Below are 16415 nucleotides of genomic sequence, written 5' to 3' on the forward strand. Positions count from 1 at the left end.
CTCTACTGCTGTCTCTTTTCTGCTTCTGTATAAATTTGTGTGACTCTCATATCTGTATCTCCTGATCTGTGTCCTGGTTCCCTCTCACACCTCACCCCCCCCCCCATCCAAATCTCAGCCTCTCTCAGTCCATATCTTTGTCTCCTCTGCTGTTTCCCCTCTGCCCTTGGCCCCATGTCCGGGATGGGGAACCCCAGGTGATGTCCCAGCCTAGGATGAGGTGCTCCTGGTACCCCGCCCCCTACCCCAGCCTGGGAGGGGCTGGCTATCTTCGTCTTTCCATCCCTTCCCTTCCCCCAGCCCCCAGCTCCCCGCCTCCCTCCTCTCCGCTTTCCGCTGCAGCTGCAGCAGTCCGTTGCCAGGGCAACCACAGCTGGCTGGGCGGGAGCCCCCTCCACCCCATCCCCCCTCTTCTCCTTTCCGCCAAGGCTGGGAGGAGGTGGGACAAAGCCCGAGAAAGGCGGGGTGGGGGGGGGGAATGGCGGGGTGGGAGGGGAGGATGGAGAGAGATGCAGGCAGGGGCTGGCTCCAGCTGTTAACCTCAGTTCCTTCTCCCCCAACGAGGCCCCATCTCCCCTTCTGATGACGCCCCAAACCAGCCTAGAGAAGGAGGCAGTGGTAGCAGAGGGGTCAGGCCCAGTTTAATACACAGAACAAGTTAATTCACAGCAGAGGCAGGCAATAAAGGAGACTTGTTTACAAGGGGCGGGGCACGCCTGGATTGGGGGAGAGCCCCCAAACCCACCACCTCACCCACTTGCAGTCTCAATTTCCCTTTTTTTTTAACCCGAACAACAAACACACACAACCACAAGAAACAACCACGCCCCCTCGTTACCCCCAAAATAGCCAGCGAGGCGGGCAGGGGGCAGCCCGGCCTGGCCGGTGGGGATCAGGGCAGAGGGAGGAGGAAAAGCTAGTCCGGTGCAGTCTGTGCTTCTCATCCCAGCAGGCGCTGGGCAGGGGCCCGCCTGCCCCACCGGTGGCAGTGGCGGCAACAAAGCCCGAGGCCATGGCAGGCACGGAGTGGGCAGGGTGGGGCTCTCAGGGAGGGGGCTGGAATAGAATTCAAAACCATGGTTCACATCATGCAGTATCCACGGTGGGCACCAGGAGGGGGTGAAGGGTGGACACCACACCCACCTGCCCTGGGCAGAGGGGGGAATGGTGCCCACCTGGGATAGGAAGGTGGGACAGCTGCAGCTCCAGAAACTGGGGGAAGGGGCTGCCAGGCAGGAAGTTGGCACAGACTGGTGCCCAGTGGATGCGCTCAGCAATGCCCCTCCACCCAGCCAGGCCTTATAGGACTCTTTGTATATATTAATTTCTTTTTTTTTTTTTTTAACTTTTTGACTTTTTCTTTAGAAAAAGGCTGGGTCCGTGCCCTGGGCTGGTATCCACCACCCCTCGTGCCCGCCCAGAGGGCGGGGTATGGCTTTGAGGGGAGCAGAAGCCCCTGGTGCCCATTTGCCAAGGGATGGGGAAGGAGGGAGGGAGAGGGGCCCTGCTGGACCCACCAACCCACAGGGCAAACATTCCACTTGCACAGAGGTTAGGGGGCGGCCCAGCCCCCTCTCAGGCTCCCCCTCTCCGCCTCCCACTGTGGGGCATTAAGGATGGGGAGAGAGTAGAGGAGCTCCGAGAGGCAAGTGGGCAAGCACCCCCCTAGAGGTCCAGGTGAGCCAGAGCCAGGCCTAGGTAAGGGTGATGTAGGCAGAGGCCTTCTCTTTCAGGTGCCGAAGACAGAGGTGACAACTCCAGCTCCCTGTGGGGGTGGCCAAATACAAAGAGTTAGGCCCAGGTCCAGGAGGGCTGCCCAACTCCTCCCATCCAGAGGGCAGGGTCTTCACCAGCAGAAAGCCAACTTTCCAGCCCACCCACCCCAGGGTCATGCCCACCTCTTCTCTCACCTTCCGGGGGCTCTGCCATGGGGGGGCTCAGACAGTACATGTGGTAACCCCGGTCGCAGTCATCACAGAACAGCAGCTGGTCCTGGGGGGTGAGACCTGCCCAGCTGGCACCCTGGGGGCACGGGCACCAGAAACCGGGGTGGGGGGCTGGGGCTGGGGGAGTGGGGCCCTTCCACAAAAAATGGCTCCCAGTGGTGTTTGCACCGTGGAATTTTTGCAAAACCTTGCTTGGCGGAGCAAAACACCCCTGATGCCTGTCAGTTTGCAATATGTAGTTTGGATTTTATAAGATTTTGTGGGACACTTAAAATGACGCAGAGACTGTCTGATGCCAGCCCTGGAAGTGGTGGACGTGGGTTCAGGTCCCAGCTGTACTATTTCCCTAGCTGGCTGATCTTGGGCAAGTCATTTCCCCTCTCTGTGAAGGGGGAACATGAGCACCTACCTCAGGTGGTTGGGAGGAGTCAGAGAGATGAAGAGTATTAAGTGCCGGGCTCAGGGAGTGGCCACTAACAATAGTAATAATATGGGTTACTAGTGGTCACCAGGGACTCCAGGGAAATGGCAGGAGGGGAGGCCGCCTGGGTCGTGTCCCGGGGCAGGGGGCACTCACGTCGTTCTCCGAGGTGCCACACAGGCTGCAGGACTTGCACTCAATGCACTGCCAGCGGTAGGTCCGCACGGCTGCAGTCATGTTCACCGTGAACTGTAAACACGAGGGGTGTCCTGGGGGCCGAGGGGCAGGGATGTGGTTAGGGGTCATCACGCCCTGGTGACCACTGACCCCTGGGGAAGAAAGGGCTCAGCCTTCACCCCTCACTCGTAAGGCTGATGAGCTTCTGTCACCCACAGCCTCACTCCACCTTGTCACAGTGCCCAGCGACCGACTGCAAGCAACACTGCTGTGGCCACCAGTCTCCTTACCCAGCCACCATGGCAACCACACTCTGCTCCCCAGAACACCATGGCAACCGCATTCCATTACCCACAGTACTGTGGCAATCACTTTCTACCACCCACAACACCAGGCAGCCGCATTAACCACTGCAGAGGTAACCACATAACGTGGCAACCACATTCTCCCAGCCACGATGCCATGGCAACCACCGTCCACAGCGGAGTCCCCACATCCTGGTTCCCTGCAACCCAAGCCCATTACACAGGATGTCCCAGCAACCAAACTGTTAATAGCAATACTGTGCAAGGCCTCGCTGCCAGTCACCCCACTCTCCCAGTGCCACAACTACATCCCACTATACCCAATTGCCATGACAACCGTACTACGCTATCCATAATACCATGACAACCACAGTTTATTACCCACTGGGCTGAGGCAACCACGGGTTATTACCCACAAGTCCACCATGGGAAACCACATCTATTAGCCACAACTCCATGGCAGGCGCCCTCTGTTATGCACAGTACTCAGGCAGTGGCAATCCATTACTATCACAGCCCCACTACCCACAATGCCTTGGCAACCAGCTTTCACTACTCCCTACCATGATAAGCACGTGTCACCACCACAATGTCAAGACAACCACACCCCATTATTCCCAAAGCCTTCCTGACCTGTTTCCCAGTCTTCAGCAGGGAGTCAGCCTCCCTCCCCGTACCTCTGGTTCTCCTCAGTGCCCCCCGCATGCTCTGGATTCCCAGCGCTCACTCCTCTGTCTCCCACTCTCTAGATCTGGACTCCTGAGGTCTTTTCCACCCCATGCCCCAGAAACCTCAGGTGGGGGTGTCACCTGATCGCCCACAGTCAGCACAGGAGATGAGGTCCTCAGGACACCCCGTCTTCTTGGAGCCACCCAGGCAGAAGTCACAGTAGCCGTTGGGGATGACAGTGCCATCAGGTGCCTTCTTGGCTAAAAGACAGCAGACAGAGATTGGTGTGGACAGGCCGGGGCACCCAGTCAAGGCCGCTGAAGAAGTAGGGGCAGAGGGAGGCGTCCCTACCTGTGTGTTTCCTCTGTGCCTCAGGGACCCAGGCCAATTCTTTGTAAAACTCTGGGGGTGGGGGGACAGAGAGAGGGGCTCTCACCATAGGCAAGGCTCCACCCCGCCCCCAGCCTCAGCCCCAGGGGTAGTCCCCTTGGTCTGGGCTTGGGGGAGGTGGGGAGAGAGAATAACTACTCCGAGCTGTGGCCAGGAGCAAAAGAGAGTTGGGGTGGCCCAAATAATTCTGATCAGGAGCCCCCATCTCTTTGAGGACAAGTGGCATGTCCTCTTTATTAAGTAAAAAGTTGGCAAATACAGCTTTAGGAAGAGTCCCCTGCTTCCCCTCTCATACACACTTCTACCAGATAGCCACCCCCAACTAGATAAAAACTGGGTAGTAACCACTGGCCAAGATCTGCTGTTGAAACAGACTGTCAGAAGGAAAATTCTGAACACAGAGGTGCCTGGGTGTGCAGTGGGGACAAAATAAAGAGATTGCCCTCTCCCGCCAAGGGATGGGTGGGAAGATGGTTTCTCCACTGGCAGAGCCTCCCTCCAAGCCCTCCCCCATCCCTCAGCTGTCAGAGTTGGCATGGGATTGGCATGGGCTGATGCCAAGGGCTCCCAGGCCACAGACCCTGCCCCATGGCCAAAGCTTAGCAGAGAAGCGAGAAAGGGAGGCAGGGAGGGAGGGGAGTCATCTATCACCCCCATCCCCAAGCTCTAATTGAAACAATAAATCAGACCCAGAAATATTACGCCCGGGCCTGGAGCGAGGGGGGGGGGGGGGAGAGAGAGAGAGAGAGAGAGAGAGAGAGAGAGAGAGAGATGGTTGGTTGCCATGGCAACCCAGAACCAGCATCCCCATGGTTGGTGGGGGGAGGGGACCGCTGGGCTGGAGATTTTCCAGAAATGTCTAATGTGACCCCTCCTTCCCAGGCTCCTCAGCCCCCATTCCCAGGGCCTCACCACCCTGAAGCTGCCTGCCTGCTCACGTTTATGGTTGTTTTTCCGGTGGAAGGGCAGGGCGTGGCGCTCGGCGTTCTCTTCCCCCTCCTCCTCAGCCAGGTGGGTGTGGGTGTAGTGATAGCTGAGCCCAGGCCGGTTCTTATACCGTTTCCCACAGACTGGAGAGCAGAGCGAGCAGGGAGAGCCAGTCAGCCCTCCCAGCCCATGCCGCCTCCACCCTGGCCTCCAGGATCATACCTCCCCCTCTGCCAGAGGCCTGAGCATCCCCCCAACAGGGTCTGGAACAGGAGGTGGGGGTGCAGGAGAGGACAGGTCTCTGGGCCCCACTCTCTTTCCCCCTCTTCAGAAGGACTCACTATCACAGACATACGGCTTGTCTCGGTCCTCCAGGGAAGCGGTGTCCTGGCGTTTCCGGAGACCTCCGATGCCATATGCCTGGGAGAAGAGTCAGGAGTGAGGGACCAAGAAAGGGAGGGAACTGATAGAGGTTTCATCATTTGGGCCTGAAAGTCAAATTGCAGCTCTGCCACTTCTTAGCTGTGGGCCTTGAGTAACTCCCTTAACCTCTCTGAGGTTCAGTTACCCATGTATCTGTAGCACAGGTACGAAGATAGTTCTAACCACCCCCCATACGATCTGGTTTGCAGATGGTTTCATGTAGCTAAGCCTCAGTCTCCTCATCTGTGAAATGGGCATAAGATCCCCTCCCCACTGTTCAGGCTGTTCTGAGGGTGAAGTGAGGTCAAACTGGGGAAGGTGTGATACCTGTGCCTGCTCAGTAAATGGGGTCTACAATGAGGGGAGAGGTCATGGGGATACCTTTCCTTTGGCCCTGTTTTTCCTCCTGGGAATGTCATCCTCCAAATCTTCCACTTCAAGATCATGTGGAAACTCCAGCAGCTGCTGTTTCTGGTGAGCAGGAAAAGGGGCATGGGGATCAAGAAAATGGAGGGCACTGGAGAGGGGGTTTTGGGAGGTTCTGTGCAGAGCTGGAAATTGGGGGTAGCAGGGCAAGTCAAGAGGTCTTCCAAAGAGATGAGGCATGGGGGGATGGAAACAGGATGCCCAAAGACCCTAGGGAGCCAGGGGAGGTTTCAGAACAGCAATGGGATGTGCCAGGGCCGGAGTCAGGGGTGAGAGGGCAGTTGGGGCCCCCGGAGGTGGTCCTACCTGGCAGTCCATAATGGCCTCCTCCTCCTTCAGCTCAATCTTCTTCTCCCCTGTCTCAGCACACAGGAGAGCCTCAAGGACCGGCCCTTCCGGGAGGCCACCCTCCTTCTTCAGGGGTGCCTCACAGTCTGTGGACAAGGCCATAGGGGTTCAAGTGGAGAAGTTGTCCCTGGAGGACCCCTCAAACTGCCCAGGTGAGGGAACCATGTTATTTGCAGAAGGGAAGAGGCTTTCCCATTCTCAACCAGCAACAGACTCAAAGATTCAACCACACATAACTGAGAAGGGTGCTCAGACCCTCAGATCCTCTCAGACACTCAGGAGGAGATACGGCCAGACCCTTGTATACATGGAGGATACCCCAGCCAGACCCCCACTTACACCTGGATGAATATGGAGAGATAGACAGTCAAACAGGATACACATGAACGAACATACACACGGGAGATACAGACAGATCATCTGAGACAGACACAGGGAGAGACATCCCCACTCAGGTGCGCCCAGACACGTGGAGGAGACTCATGCAGACCCTTGGGTACACCCAGAGATGCTCAGAAAGACACTGTCTGACCATCAGACAGCCACACCCACATGGGGAAGACACAGCCAGGCCCTACGTACACCTGGACACACATGGGGGAGGTGGACATAATAGAGAAAATCACTCAGATGGATACACAGGGCAGATACACACAGCCCCTCTGAAGCAATCAGACACACCCAGGTAGACATTCTAATTCGCCTGGACCCACACAGAACCTTGATACACCTGGACAGGGGAAGAAAAATAGCCAGTGACTCTGATAGCACCGGACACATTCAAGAAGTGATCAGGTCAGACACTCTGGAGGACCAGCACACGTGAGCAGAAGTACACCGGACACTAGGAGAAGATAACCTCCCAGGCGTTCGAAGCCTCTGGGCGCTCAACAGAAGAGTCGGCCGGACACCCTGATACACCCAGACACACTCGGGAACAGCCGGACACCCTGACAGACCAGACACACACGAGAAAATAAGCCTTCTAATACACTTGGAAACACTTGGAAAGAGGCTCGGACACTTAGATACACTCCATTACAATGGCAAGAGTTACACCCAGACACTCCAACACATCTAGACACACTCGGTCACCCACAGGAAGAAACAGAGCCAGACTCTGATACATCCCCGCTCACAAGGGAAGAGATACAAAGACTGGATACACTTAAACACACATAACAGACACCAGTCCGCTCTCAAATACACCTGGGCCCACGCAGGAGACGATACTGTCCCAAGCGCCGTCACTCAGGGAAGACGGGAATCTCTGGACTACACCCAGGCACACACCAAGAGACACACAGCCAGCCACTCACTCTAGGAGGGAGACAAGGCAAACGCTCAGACACACGCTGGCATTGCTACACACTTAGAGTGTGCTGGGGACACTCATGGGGGCTCCCCCAGGCACAGGCAGCTCCACCCACCGATCTTGTACTCGCAGGGTCGGAGTCTGGGGTCCTCCAGAATGTTGAGTCGCCGTTTCTTTCTCCAACAGCGGGCAGGGTATGTGTAGATCTGTCCTGGAGCCAAACCTGAAGTGAGCAGGGCGGTGAGAAGGGCCATAAGAACGCGGCTGCCCCGCCGCCGCCCCGCCCCGCCCCGCCCCCGCCCTCCTGGCGGGTACCTGGCCCGCGGTGGGTCTTCTCCATCCAGATGTAGCAGTTGTTCTGGGCCACGCCGGTCTGCGAGTCGAGGAAAGGCAGGCGCAGGCTGCGCTCGGCGCACAGGCGTGCGTTGTAGCTGCGGCAGTGCTCTATGGCCTCGCGGTAGAAGTCCTCGCCTAGGCTGCGAGGGGCGAGGAGAGGCAGTGAGCGGGCGGGCTGCTGTCAGCAAGGGCAGGCGCGCCAGGGCGCCCAGTACCCCTCCCCCGGCTCACCCCTCCGGAATGGGTGGGCCGACTCTTCCAACCTCACCTGTCCTTCTGGTCGCTCCTGGCTCCTGGACCCAGGAACCCCCCACCTGAGACTCAAGTAAGCCAACGAGTAGAAGTACACAATATAGAAACAAACAAAAACACAGTGGGACCTATCCATATATGCACATATCCAAACGCACAACACAAATCACAGATAATCACATAGGATTCACACACAAAGAGAAACATATCCCAAGACTCACAAAGGAGAAACAGACAAGTCTCACGTATGTGCACACACACATATCTACTGAGAAACACAAATATCCCGTCACACAGTATAGAAACAGACAGATCACACATCCATCCATGTACAAATACACATCCCATATCCAGATACACAACATAAACAAATCACCCACACAAAGACACACAATATGCAAACAGATCACACCAAACACACTTATGCATCCAAACACACATACACAAATGTTAAAAGAAATGTTCAAACAAACTACCCACATATGCATTTACACACACATCCACAGACAAATCTCACACATACACACACACACTACAAAGAAATCACAGACTCACACAGGATACACACATTCTAACAGATATACAATATAGAGGCCAACATCTAAAATACCATATATTCAAATACACAAAGACACACACATATACAACATAAAAGCAGACAAATCCACCCATATTCACACAAAAATTTACACATAGATAGATGCGTACCTACGTATCCAAAGACACAGAACACAAATGCACAGTTTCAAAGGACATGTACACACACTCCAAGACCCAAATACCCAATACCTAGTGTAGAATAAAAGAAATGAAACATATCTCCATACACATATCCAGAAAAACCAGAAAACAAACAAGTGACACACACTCCACATCCCAAGACAAAGGTAGTGTGGGCTTCACTCAAGTTTACCAAGGTTCCCGCACGCCTCCCGCCCACCCCCTGCCATTTCACCCTCTCCCCAAACCGGGGAGTCGCAGGGTGGGACATGACCCCTGCCTCGAACAGGACCCGAAGAGGACTCTGAGTTCCCCACACACTCCGCTCCTCCAGGATCAGCGCATCGGACCCCGTTCTTGTCAGAGACCCATAGTCACACACTCGCACCCCCGCGCAGTCGGGCCCACGATGACAGCCCCCCAGACACCCATCGGCCCCACCCCCAGCTGCCACACACACACACGCTCGCGCAGACCCGCCCGCATGCCCTCTCCCGCCTGCCGCCTGCCTGCAGCACCTCAGGGGGCCCGGGATGACCGTGGCCATCTTGCTCCCCGGGTCCTGCCCCCAGCAGGTCCCCGCCGGGTCGGTCCTCCCAGCGCACGGGCGGGCGCGGAGGCCGCCCATCCATTCATTCCCGGGGGGCGGGAGCAAGAGGGCCACAGCCAATCGCGGCGGCGGGGCGGGCCCGCCCGGGCCATTCTGGGAGTCGTAGTCCAGGCCTGGGAGACTGCGGGACCCCGCGGATAAGAGGGTGCGGAGGTGGGGCCGGGCAGCACGCACAGTCACTCACACACGCTCACTCATACACTCATCTGGTCTCACGGCGTACACGCACATCGGACTCGCACACCCACACGGCAGTTTACACACACATTCACATGTATACTCACTGCTGCCCACTCAAGCACACTCCACTCCCACACCTCACACACTCACATACACACACACACTTCAGAGCCAGGAGACTCAGACATTTTACAGATGCCTACACAAACGTCCCACCAACATCTGCGCGCTCGTGCAGATGCTGGGCTCACTAATACCGCCCCCTCCCCACCCTCCAGTCACTCCTAGCTCCAGAGAACCCTATCCTGTCCCACTCTCACAGAGACCTTCCTCCCCGCCCCACCCCCCCCTGCCTGCCCTAACTCAAACCTTTCGCAGCCCTGACAGCAGCAGTCCTAGTTAGGAGCTATAGCCATATTCCTCTAGGTTCAAATCCTGGCTTTGCCACTTGGTAGCCATGTGACCTTGGGCAAATAATTTAACCTTCCTGGGCCTCGGTTTTCTCATCTGCGAAATGAGGGTGGTGCCTCATTGGATGTTGTAAGGATTATATGGTATAAGTGAAGTGTTTTAAAAGGTACCTGGCAGGTAGTAGGTGCTCAATAAATTCATTCATCCCACAAAGAGGATCTGATATGTACTAAGATGTAAAATGGTGATATTGTTACCATTAGAAAGAATAATGCCTGGCACATAGTAAATGCCCAATAAATATTTGTTGAATGAATGAATAAATATACTGAAAACCCACCATATGCTGGGCACAGTTCTAAGTGCTTTACAGGATTCATGACCCTTCAGGGTGATGTCATTATTACCCCCGCTTTCCAGATGAGGACTCTGAGGCACAGAGGTGAAGTTACATGTCCCACAGCCTCCCAAAACAGGCTATTTGAAGGTGTGACAGGGAAGGATTCACTCCCCCAGGTGCCTGTCCTCAAGTGGGCTTTACCACCTTCCGTCTCCCACTCCCCCACTGTCATCCACACTGACTTCACCCTAAGAGATACCCAGAGAGTGAGCTGATTCACCCGGTCACACACACTTGCTCAGTCTCTATGCACACACCCACAGCACTCCTAGTCCAAACTTTATGTTCAGGTTTGAGCCTCATATAAATAAAAACACCTACCAACGTCCTGTCCACCAGGGGGCTCTCCAGCAGACACAAGAGGCAAACCAGCCTTCACCCCTTCTGTTTGATTCCCTCACCTAACCCTGCTGAGAGATCTCCTCAGGCCTCCCATACCCACACACACAAACACCTCTAGTCTTAGACCCCTTCCACACTCTCCCCATCACCCCCCAAGGAGGTAAGGCCTTGAGGGAGGGGTCTCTGCTTTACATCTGGCCCAAAGGAGGTGGCAAGGAGAGTAAGTCAGGGATTGTGGCAGCCACATGCTCACTATGGCCTCCAGGCCCCTATAACAGCCATTCTATATGTCATCCACAGTAAGCATGGCCCTGACCTGTCAGCTCAGCTCAGAGGGTGCCCTTGCCACCTTCCTCTCTCACCTGCCACCACCACCCTCCAATCCCTCAACACACCCTCTGACACTTGCTCCCTACATCCCTAGCCTCAGAAATCCTGGCTCTCTTCTGCCCCATCCCCAAACTCTCTCATCGTTTTGGAGCCTGAGTGTAGACACTCCATCACTTCCTGGAGGGCCTTGTCCACCCACAGACCCAGGCTGACACTTACCCTGTTTCCCTGAAAATAAGACTTAGCCAGACCATCAGCTGTAATGCATATTTTGGAGCAAAAATTAATATAAGACCCAGTATTATATTATATTATATTATATTATATTATATTATATTATATTATATTATATTAACCCGGTCTTATAGTAAAATAAGACAGAGTCTTATATTAATTTTTGCTCCAAAAGACGCATTAGAGCTGATGGTCCGGCTAGGTCTTACTTTTGGGGAAACACGGTAGAGAAGAGTCTCCCTCCCTTTCCCTACCCATCAGTCACCTTCACTGACCCCTCTCCCACACTAGAACTCCCAGTTTTCTCCCCAGCCCAAACAATCCTATCCCCACCCCCCAATGCCCTGTGGAAAACTGGACCACAAATGAAATCAGTATTGACACTACTACTAATAATCACTACATTTAGTCAGGGTCAGGCTCTGTACTAAGTGCTCTACAAAGATCAAACAGCCCCATGAGGTAATAAGAACTGTTATGATTCCCCAATACACAGATGGTGACAGTGAAGTGGGGGGAGGGGAGAATCATGGCTAAAGCTGGGATTTGAATACAAGCAGGCAGAATTCCTAAGGGCTGCACCCCCAGCCTCCCACTCCCAAGAGGAATAGACTTGCACATTCTTTCAGTAGCTAGTCTCTATCCTCACCTCTGCAGAACCCTGGAAAAGTGAGAGCAAAGAAGGAAGGGTGCTGGCACTTCCACCCCAAGGCTAACTCTGGCCTCCAGGTCCCTGCAGTGGGTTGTCCCTCACCTCCTCCTAGGGGTCTAGGCCAGGGTCAGAGTGAAGAGGCCTGGATGCCGATAGATCCACCGACTGGCACAGGAACCCAGTCCCAGCCAGTTGGAGGGCATGGTGTCCTCATAGGAAAGACATCTGTCTGCGAGTACGACTTAGAATGAGAGGGAGGCAGAAAAGTGTCTCCATCACACACCATCTCACACTGACCTCAGCCCCACACCCGCTCTCCAAGTCCTCTTTTGCTCACCGCAAAGCCACCCGCCACCCTCCTTTCCCAACTTCTCCCCGCCAGAAACCAGAAACAACTGGGGGCATTAGAGTGGGGGGTGCTCCCGTGCCCCTCCCCTCTCCTCATCCCCCAGCACAGGTTGCTCAAGGTCAAGGCAGCAGGCGCACGGGGGCCAGGGGAAAGGTGGGGGAGGTCGCCCGGCCCCTTTGTGCGGCGCCGCGGGCACTTGCCCCTAGTCTCCTCCCTCAAGCCGGGAAGAAGGGGGAAGGGAGTGCGCGCTCGCCCGCGGGGGAGGGAGGGCGGGAGCGGCCGCGCGCCTGTCACTCCGAGCACGCTGTCACCGCCAGGGGAAGGGGGTGGGGAGCGCTGGGACCTGGGTGTACGGGATCCCGACAGGGGAGGAAGAAATAGAGATGGAGATGGAGATGGAGAGAGAGAGAGGGAGAGAGAGATGGAGAGAATGAGGGTGGCAAGGAGAGGGGAGAGATGGGAAGGAGCTAGGCACGAAGGTGTCCGGCTTCCCAGACACTGGGCCCAGGGAGGAAGCTAACGCACGGAGGAAGGAACGCGAACAGGGAGAGAGGGAATCCCCGGAGACTGAGGGCGCTCCCAGCACCTTCTCCCGAGGCATCTGGTACCCAAGGGGATGAGAGATGCTGGAGTTAGATGTGTATGAGCGGGGAAGAGAGAGCGATTCCACAGTCTAAGCTGACGCGGGCATCGGGGCTTCTAGGACCTGAAGACCCGGGAGGAAAAAGAGGAGACAACAGGGACCCCCGACGTCTCAGCTCCCACCCTGCGGCCGCGTGGACCGAGGTCCGGGGAAAAAGAGGCAGGGAAGAGGAGAGAAAGGTGTTTTAATGAGGGGAAAGGGTGGTGGAGACGCCGGACACTGAGGTCTGCACTCAGGCGTGCGTACTCCCAGCCTCACGCGGGGGAAGGCCCGGCGCCCCGAGAGACACGGAGCGGGCGAGATGGAGGAGGAGGAGAGGGAAGCCCCTACCCCCACTCTGGGTGGGGAAACGGCCTCTGCCACCCCCAACCCGCACCACATTCCTTCACTGACAGCGACAAAGAAGAGGCGCCCCCGCGACCCTAGAAGGGTTCCCGCCCCCAACTCCATGGGGGGACAGAGGTTGGCGGGCCCCTTATGGGAGTGGGGGCGCTCCGGGGGGGGGCATTCAACTACCATCAGCGCAGTGCATCCCCTTCCCCAGCAAGGGCGGGGGGAAGGGCGGGGCGGGTGGAGGGACGTGGATGGCGGGGACACTCACGACTTGAGCGGGTTCTGAATGGCGGTGGCCATGGCCCGCTCGGCTGGGCCACCTCCGGCCCGGGGCGCCGCTGCCGCCGCGCGCGGGCCCAGCCCGGCCTGCGCCGCCCGCTCGGCCGCCCAGCGCGCTACGATTTCATTCATTCTTAGGGCTGCGGCGCGAGCGGAGCGGGGCGGGCCGGGGGCGGGGCTGGGCCAATCCCCGCGCCTCCCGGCGCACGACGGGACCTGGAGTCTAGGGGCGCGCAGCGGAGCCCGAGGGCGCCCCTGCCCGGACTACAGGTCCCAGGGGGCGTCGGGAGTACCGTGCGCCCATTGGCTGCTGGGGATACAGGGAGGGGTTAGGCTCGCCCGAGAGCATCCTTCTCTCCTCCCTCGGGTGCTCCATCCCCAGCTCCGGCTCTCCAACACCCAGGCACCGCAGGCGCGGGAGCAAGTGGTCCCTGGCTTCTGGGTCTTCCCAGGGTATGTGGATAACCCCAGGCTCTGCAGTGAATTCTTGTCTGTGCTTATCTAAGTGCCTCTTCTATGTATGCAGCCGGTGAACAAGCACAGGGGTTAATCAATGTCTGTGTTCGTTTATTAAGTGTCTGCTATGTGCCACTCTTCTAGGCACTGGGGATACAGCAGTGACCAAACAAAGTCGCTGCCTTCAAGGAGCTGACCTTCTAGTAAAGAAAGACAGATGATAAACAATAAAATATATGGATAAGGTAATTTTAGAGAGTGATAAGTGCTATAAAGAAAGGAGTGGTTTCTCTGAGGAAGTGGCATTTGAGCTGAGACCTGAGAAATTGCCAGCCATGCAACATAAGGGAAAGGGGAACAAGCTTGGCATGTACAACCATCAGTAAGAAAGCTAGTGTAACTGGAGCAGAGTGACAGGATGGTGAGGAGAGAAATTTGGGGAAAGAGCAAGGACCCAGATCATGTAGGGCCTTGTAGGGCATTATAAAGAAAATGGATTTGTTCTAAGTACAATCATCCTTGACTCCCCTCTTCTTTTTCATACATACACACCAAGCCCATCAGCAAATCCTGTTATTTTTACATTCACAAAATAAATCCAGGACCACCCATGCTTCTCCTCTTCACAGCCTATTACCCACTGTCTTCTCCCACCTGGACAGCCTATGTCCATTCTCTCCATGGCAGCCAGAGTGGGCTATCTAAAACATATAGCTTCACACTGCTCTCTGGCTCAAACCCTCCAATGGCTTTTCCCACAATTACAATAAAATGCAAAGCCCTCACTATGCCTTCAAAGTCTTGCTAGGTCTCCTCACATTTCTGACCACATCACATTTCTGACCCCATCACATTTCTGACCTCATCTCCCTCAGTCTTTCCCTTGGCTAGCTTTGTTCCAGCTACACTGGCCTCCTCTCTGTTCCTGGAACATTCCAGTCCTGCTTCAGCCGCAGGAACTTTGCACTTGCTTTTGTACTGCTGGAATGTTCCTCCCCTAAATACATGCATGGCTCCCTGCCTAGGTTTCTAATTAAATGTCACCTCCTCAGAGACAACCTCAGCTAAAATAGCAGCCCCCATATCTTTCTGTCCTCTGAAATATTTTATTTTTCTTCCAACACTTATTATAGTTTGTCATCATGTTGTAGACCTATTTAGCTATTTGATTTATTGTCTGACCCATTAGAATACCAGCTCTATGAGAGTAGGGACTATTGCTCCATCCACTGCTTTCTCCTCAGTGCCTAGAACAGAGCCTGAAAAATAGCAGGTGTTCAGTAATTATTTGTCAAATAAATAAATAAATAAGTTATTATGCTCTGTGTCTCTTTCCACTGTTGAGATCTGAGATAAGCAACCAACAGAGAGAGTGTAAGGTGAGTTCCAAGTTGTACCCTCCCACACACGGACACTTGGACAAGACGAAGGGGGTGGAGATGGGATTAAATTAAGGAAACCTTCCCAGCAGAGGGTCTGGAGCTAAAAGGCAACGAGAAGGGAAAGGTTAACAGGCACATTCACAGGTCCTAAAGTATTATTGTCTCTAGCCCTGTGTGGGCATGCTGGGGACAGAGTGACGTGTCTGATGGCTGTGCCCTGAGGCTCTGCCTTAAGCTCACAGTGCAGCAGGATAACAGACCCATCACCACACAACAACAGCTAAGAGTGAGGTAAGCCCAGGCAGAGGGGTCAGGGTGGGGACGCGGAAGTGCAGGGGGCTGTGGGAGCCCAGAGGAGGTTCCTGATCCAGGCTGGGGGGCAGGGAGGGGCTTCTTGGAGGATATTTCAGAGGAATCTTTACAAGTCCTGACCCCCTGACCTCTCCATACAGAGGGCAAGTCCCTGTTCTGACCTCTTACGGCCCTAATACCTGATCTTCCTGTCACCCAAATGATGATCCTGGATGTCCCAACCTTTGGTCACTTCTAACCCGGAACCCAAAGATTTGACCACCAGAGGGCACTGTGGCCCAAGCCTTTGCCCAGCACTGGCTGCTCCTGAATCCTCAGACCCAGGATAGACATAATTTAGACTATGGAGCCAGCCAGTGGAGACATTGGTTCCCCCCACTCTGAGCCTCGGACCCTGCCCAAGACTTCCTTCCCCATTCAGAAGTCTCCTGCCCAGATGGGGATACTGAGGCACAGAGGAGGTGAAGCTGAGGTTACACAATACCAGGACAATGACAATAATGATCATTAATAATAACAATACATAAGGTCCCATTGATTTAGCTCTTCCTGTACTGAGCTTTTTACAGGTTTTACATCACTGAATCAAACAGATAACACTTAGGAAGCAAGGCTTGTCACCTCAACATCTGCACGGGAACTGAGGCTCGGGGGGACAATACCCACACCAAGAGTCCCCACACATCAGGGCAGGGAGAGCTGGAATTTGAACTGTTGTCTGACTCAGAAGCTAACACCTCAGACCTCCTCCCTGTGCTGCTCTGAGGGGGGCAGGGCGCTGATTTTCTGTGTCAGAACCCCACCCACCCACCCCCCACGCTCCAGTCCAAAGTACTCAAGGTGTCCT

At 55.2% G+C, this 16415-nt stretch overlaps 1 protein-coding gene across 12 annotated transcripts; it reads right to left on the minus strand.

Annotated features, from left to right (window-relative positions):
- Window positions 1-620: 620 nt before the first annotated feature.
- DPF1 (double PHD fingers 1) lies at window positions 621-13550 on the minus strand (the record flags this gene model as incomplete). 12 transcript variants are annotated; one of them, XM_081032387.1, is made up of 12 exons in its annotated part: window positions 621-1765; window positions 1911-2022; window positions 2524-2636; window positions 3659-3778; window positions 3870-3920; window positions 4847-4978; window positions 5177-5255; window positions 5640-5729; window positions 5991-6118; window positions 7463-7570; window positions 7663-7823; window positions 13408-13550. In XM_081032387.1, 12 exons carry the CDS (start codon window positions 13548-13550, stop codon window positions 1695-1697), a joined length of 1308 nt encoding a protein of 435 aa, XP_080888513.1. In that variant the 3' UTR covers window positions 621-1694. The 12 variants fall into 12 exon arrangements, with proteins under 12 accessions (XP_080888513.1, XP_080888524.1, XP_080888516.1 ...); XM_081032398.1 differs by having other exon boundaries at window positions 1911-1992; window positions 13408-13540; XM_081032390.1 differs by lacking the exon at window positions 13408-13550 and adding an exon at window positions 9174-9321 and having other exon boundaries at window positions 1911-1992.
- Window positions 13551-16415: the final 2865 nt, after the last annotated feature.

The sequence above is a fragment of the Rhinolophus hipposideros genome, assembly GCF_964194185.1.
Source record: "Rhinolophus hipposideros genome assembly, chromosome: 21".
NCBI lineage: Eukaryota > Metazoa > Chordata > Mammalia > Chiroptera > Rhinolophidae > Rhinolophus > Rhinolophus hipposideros.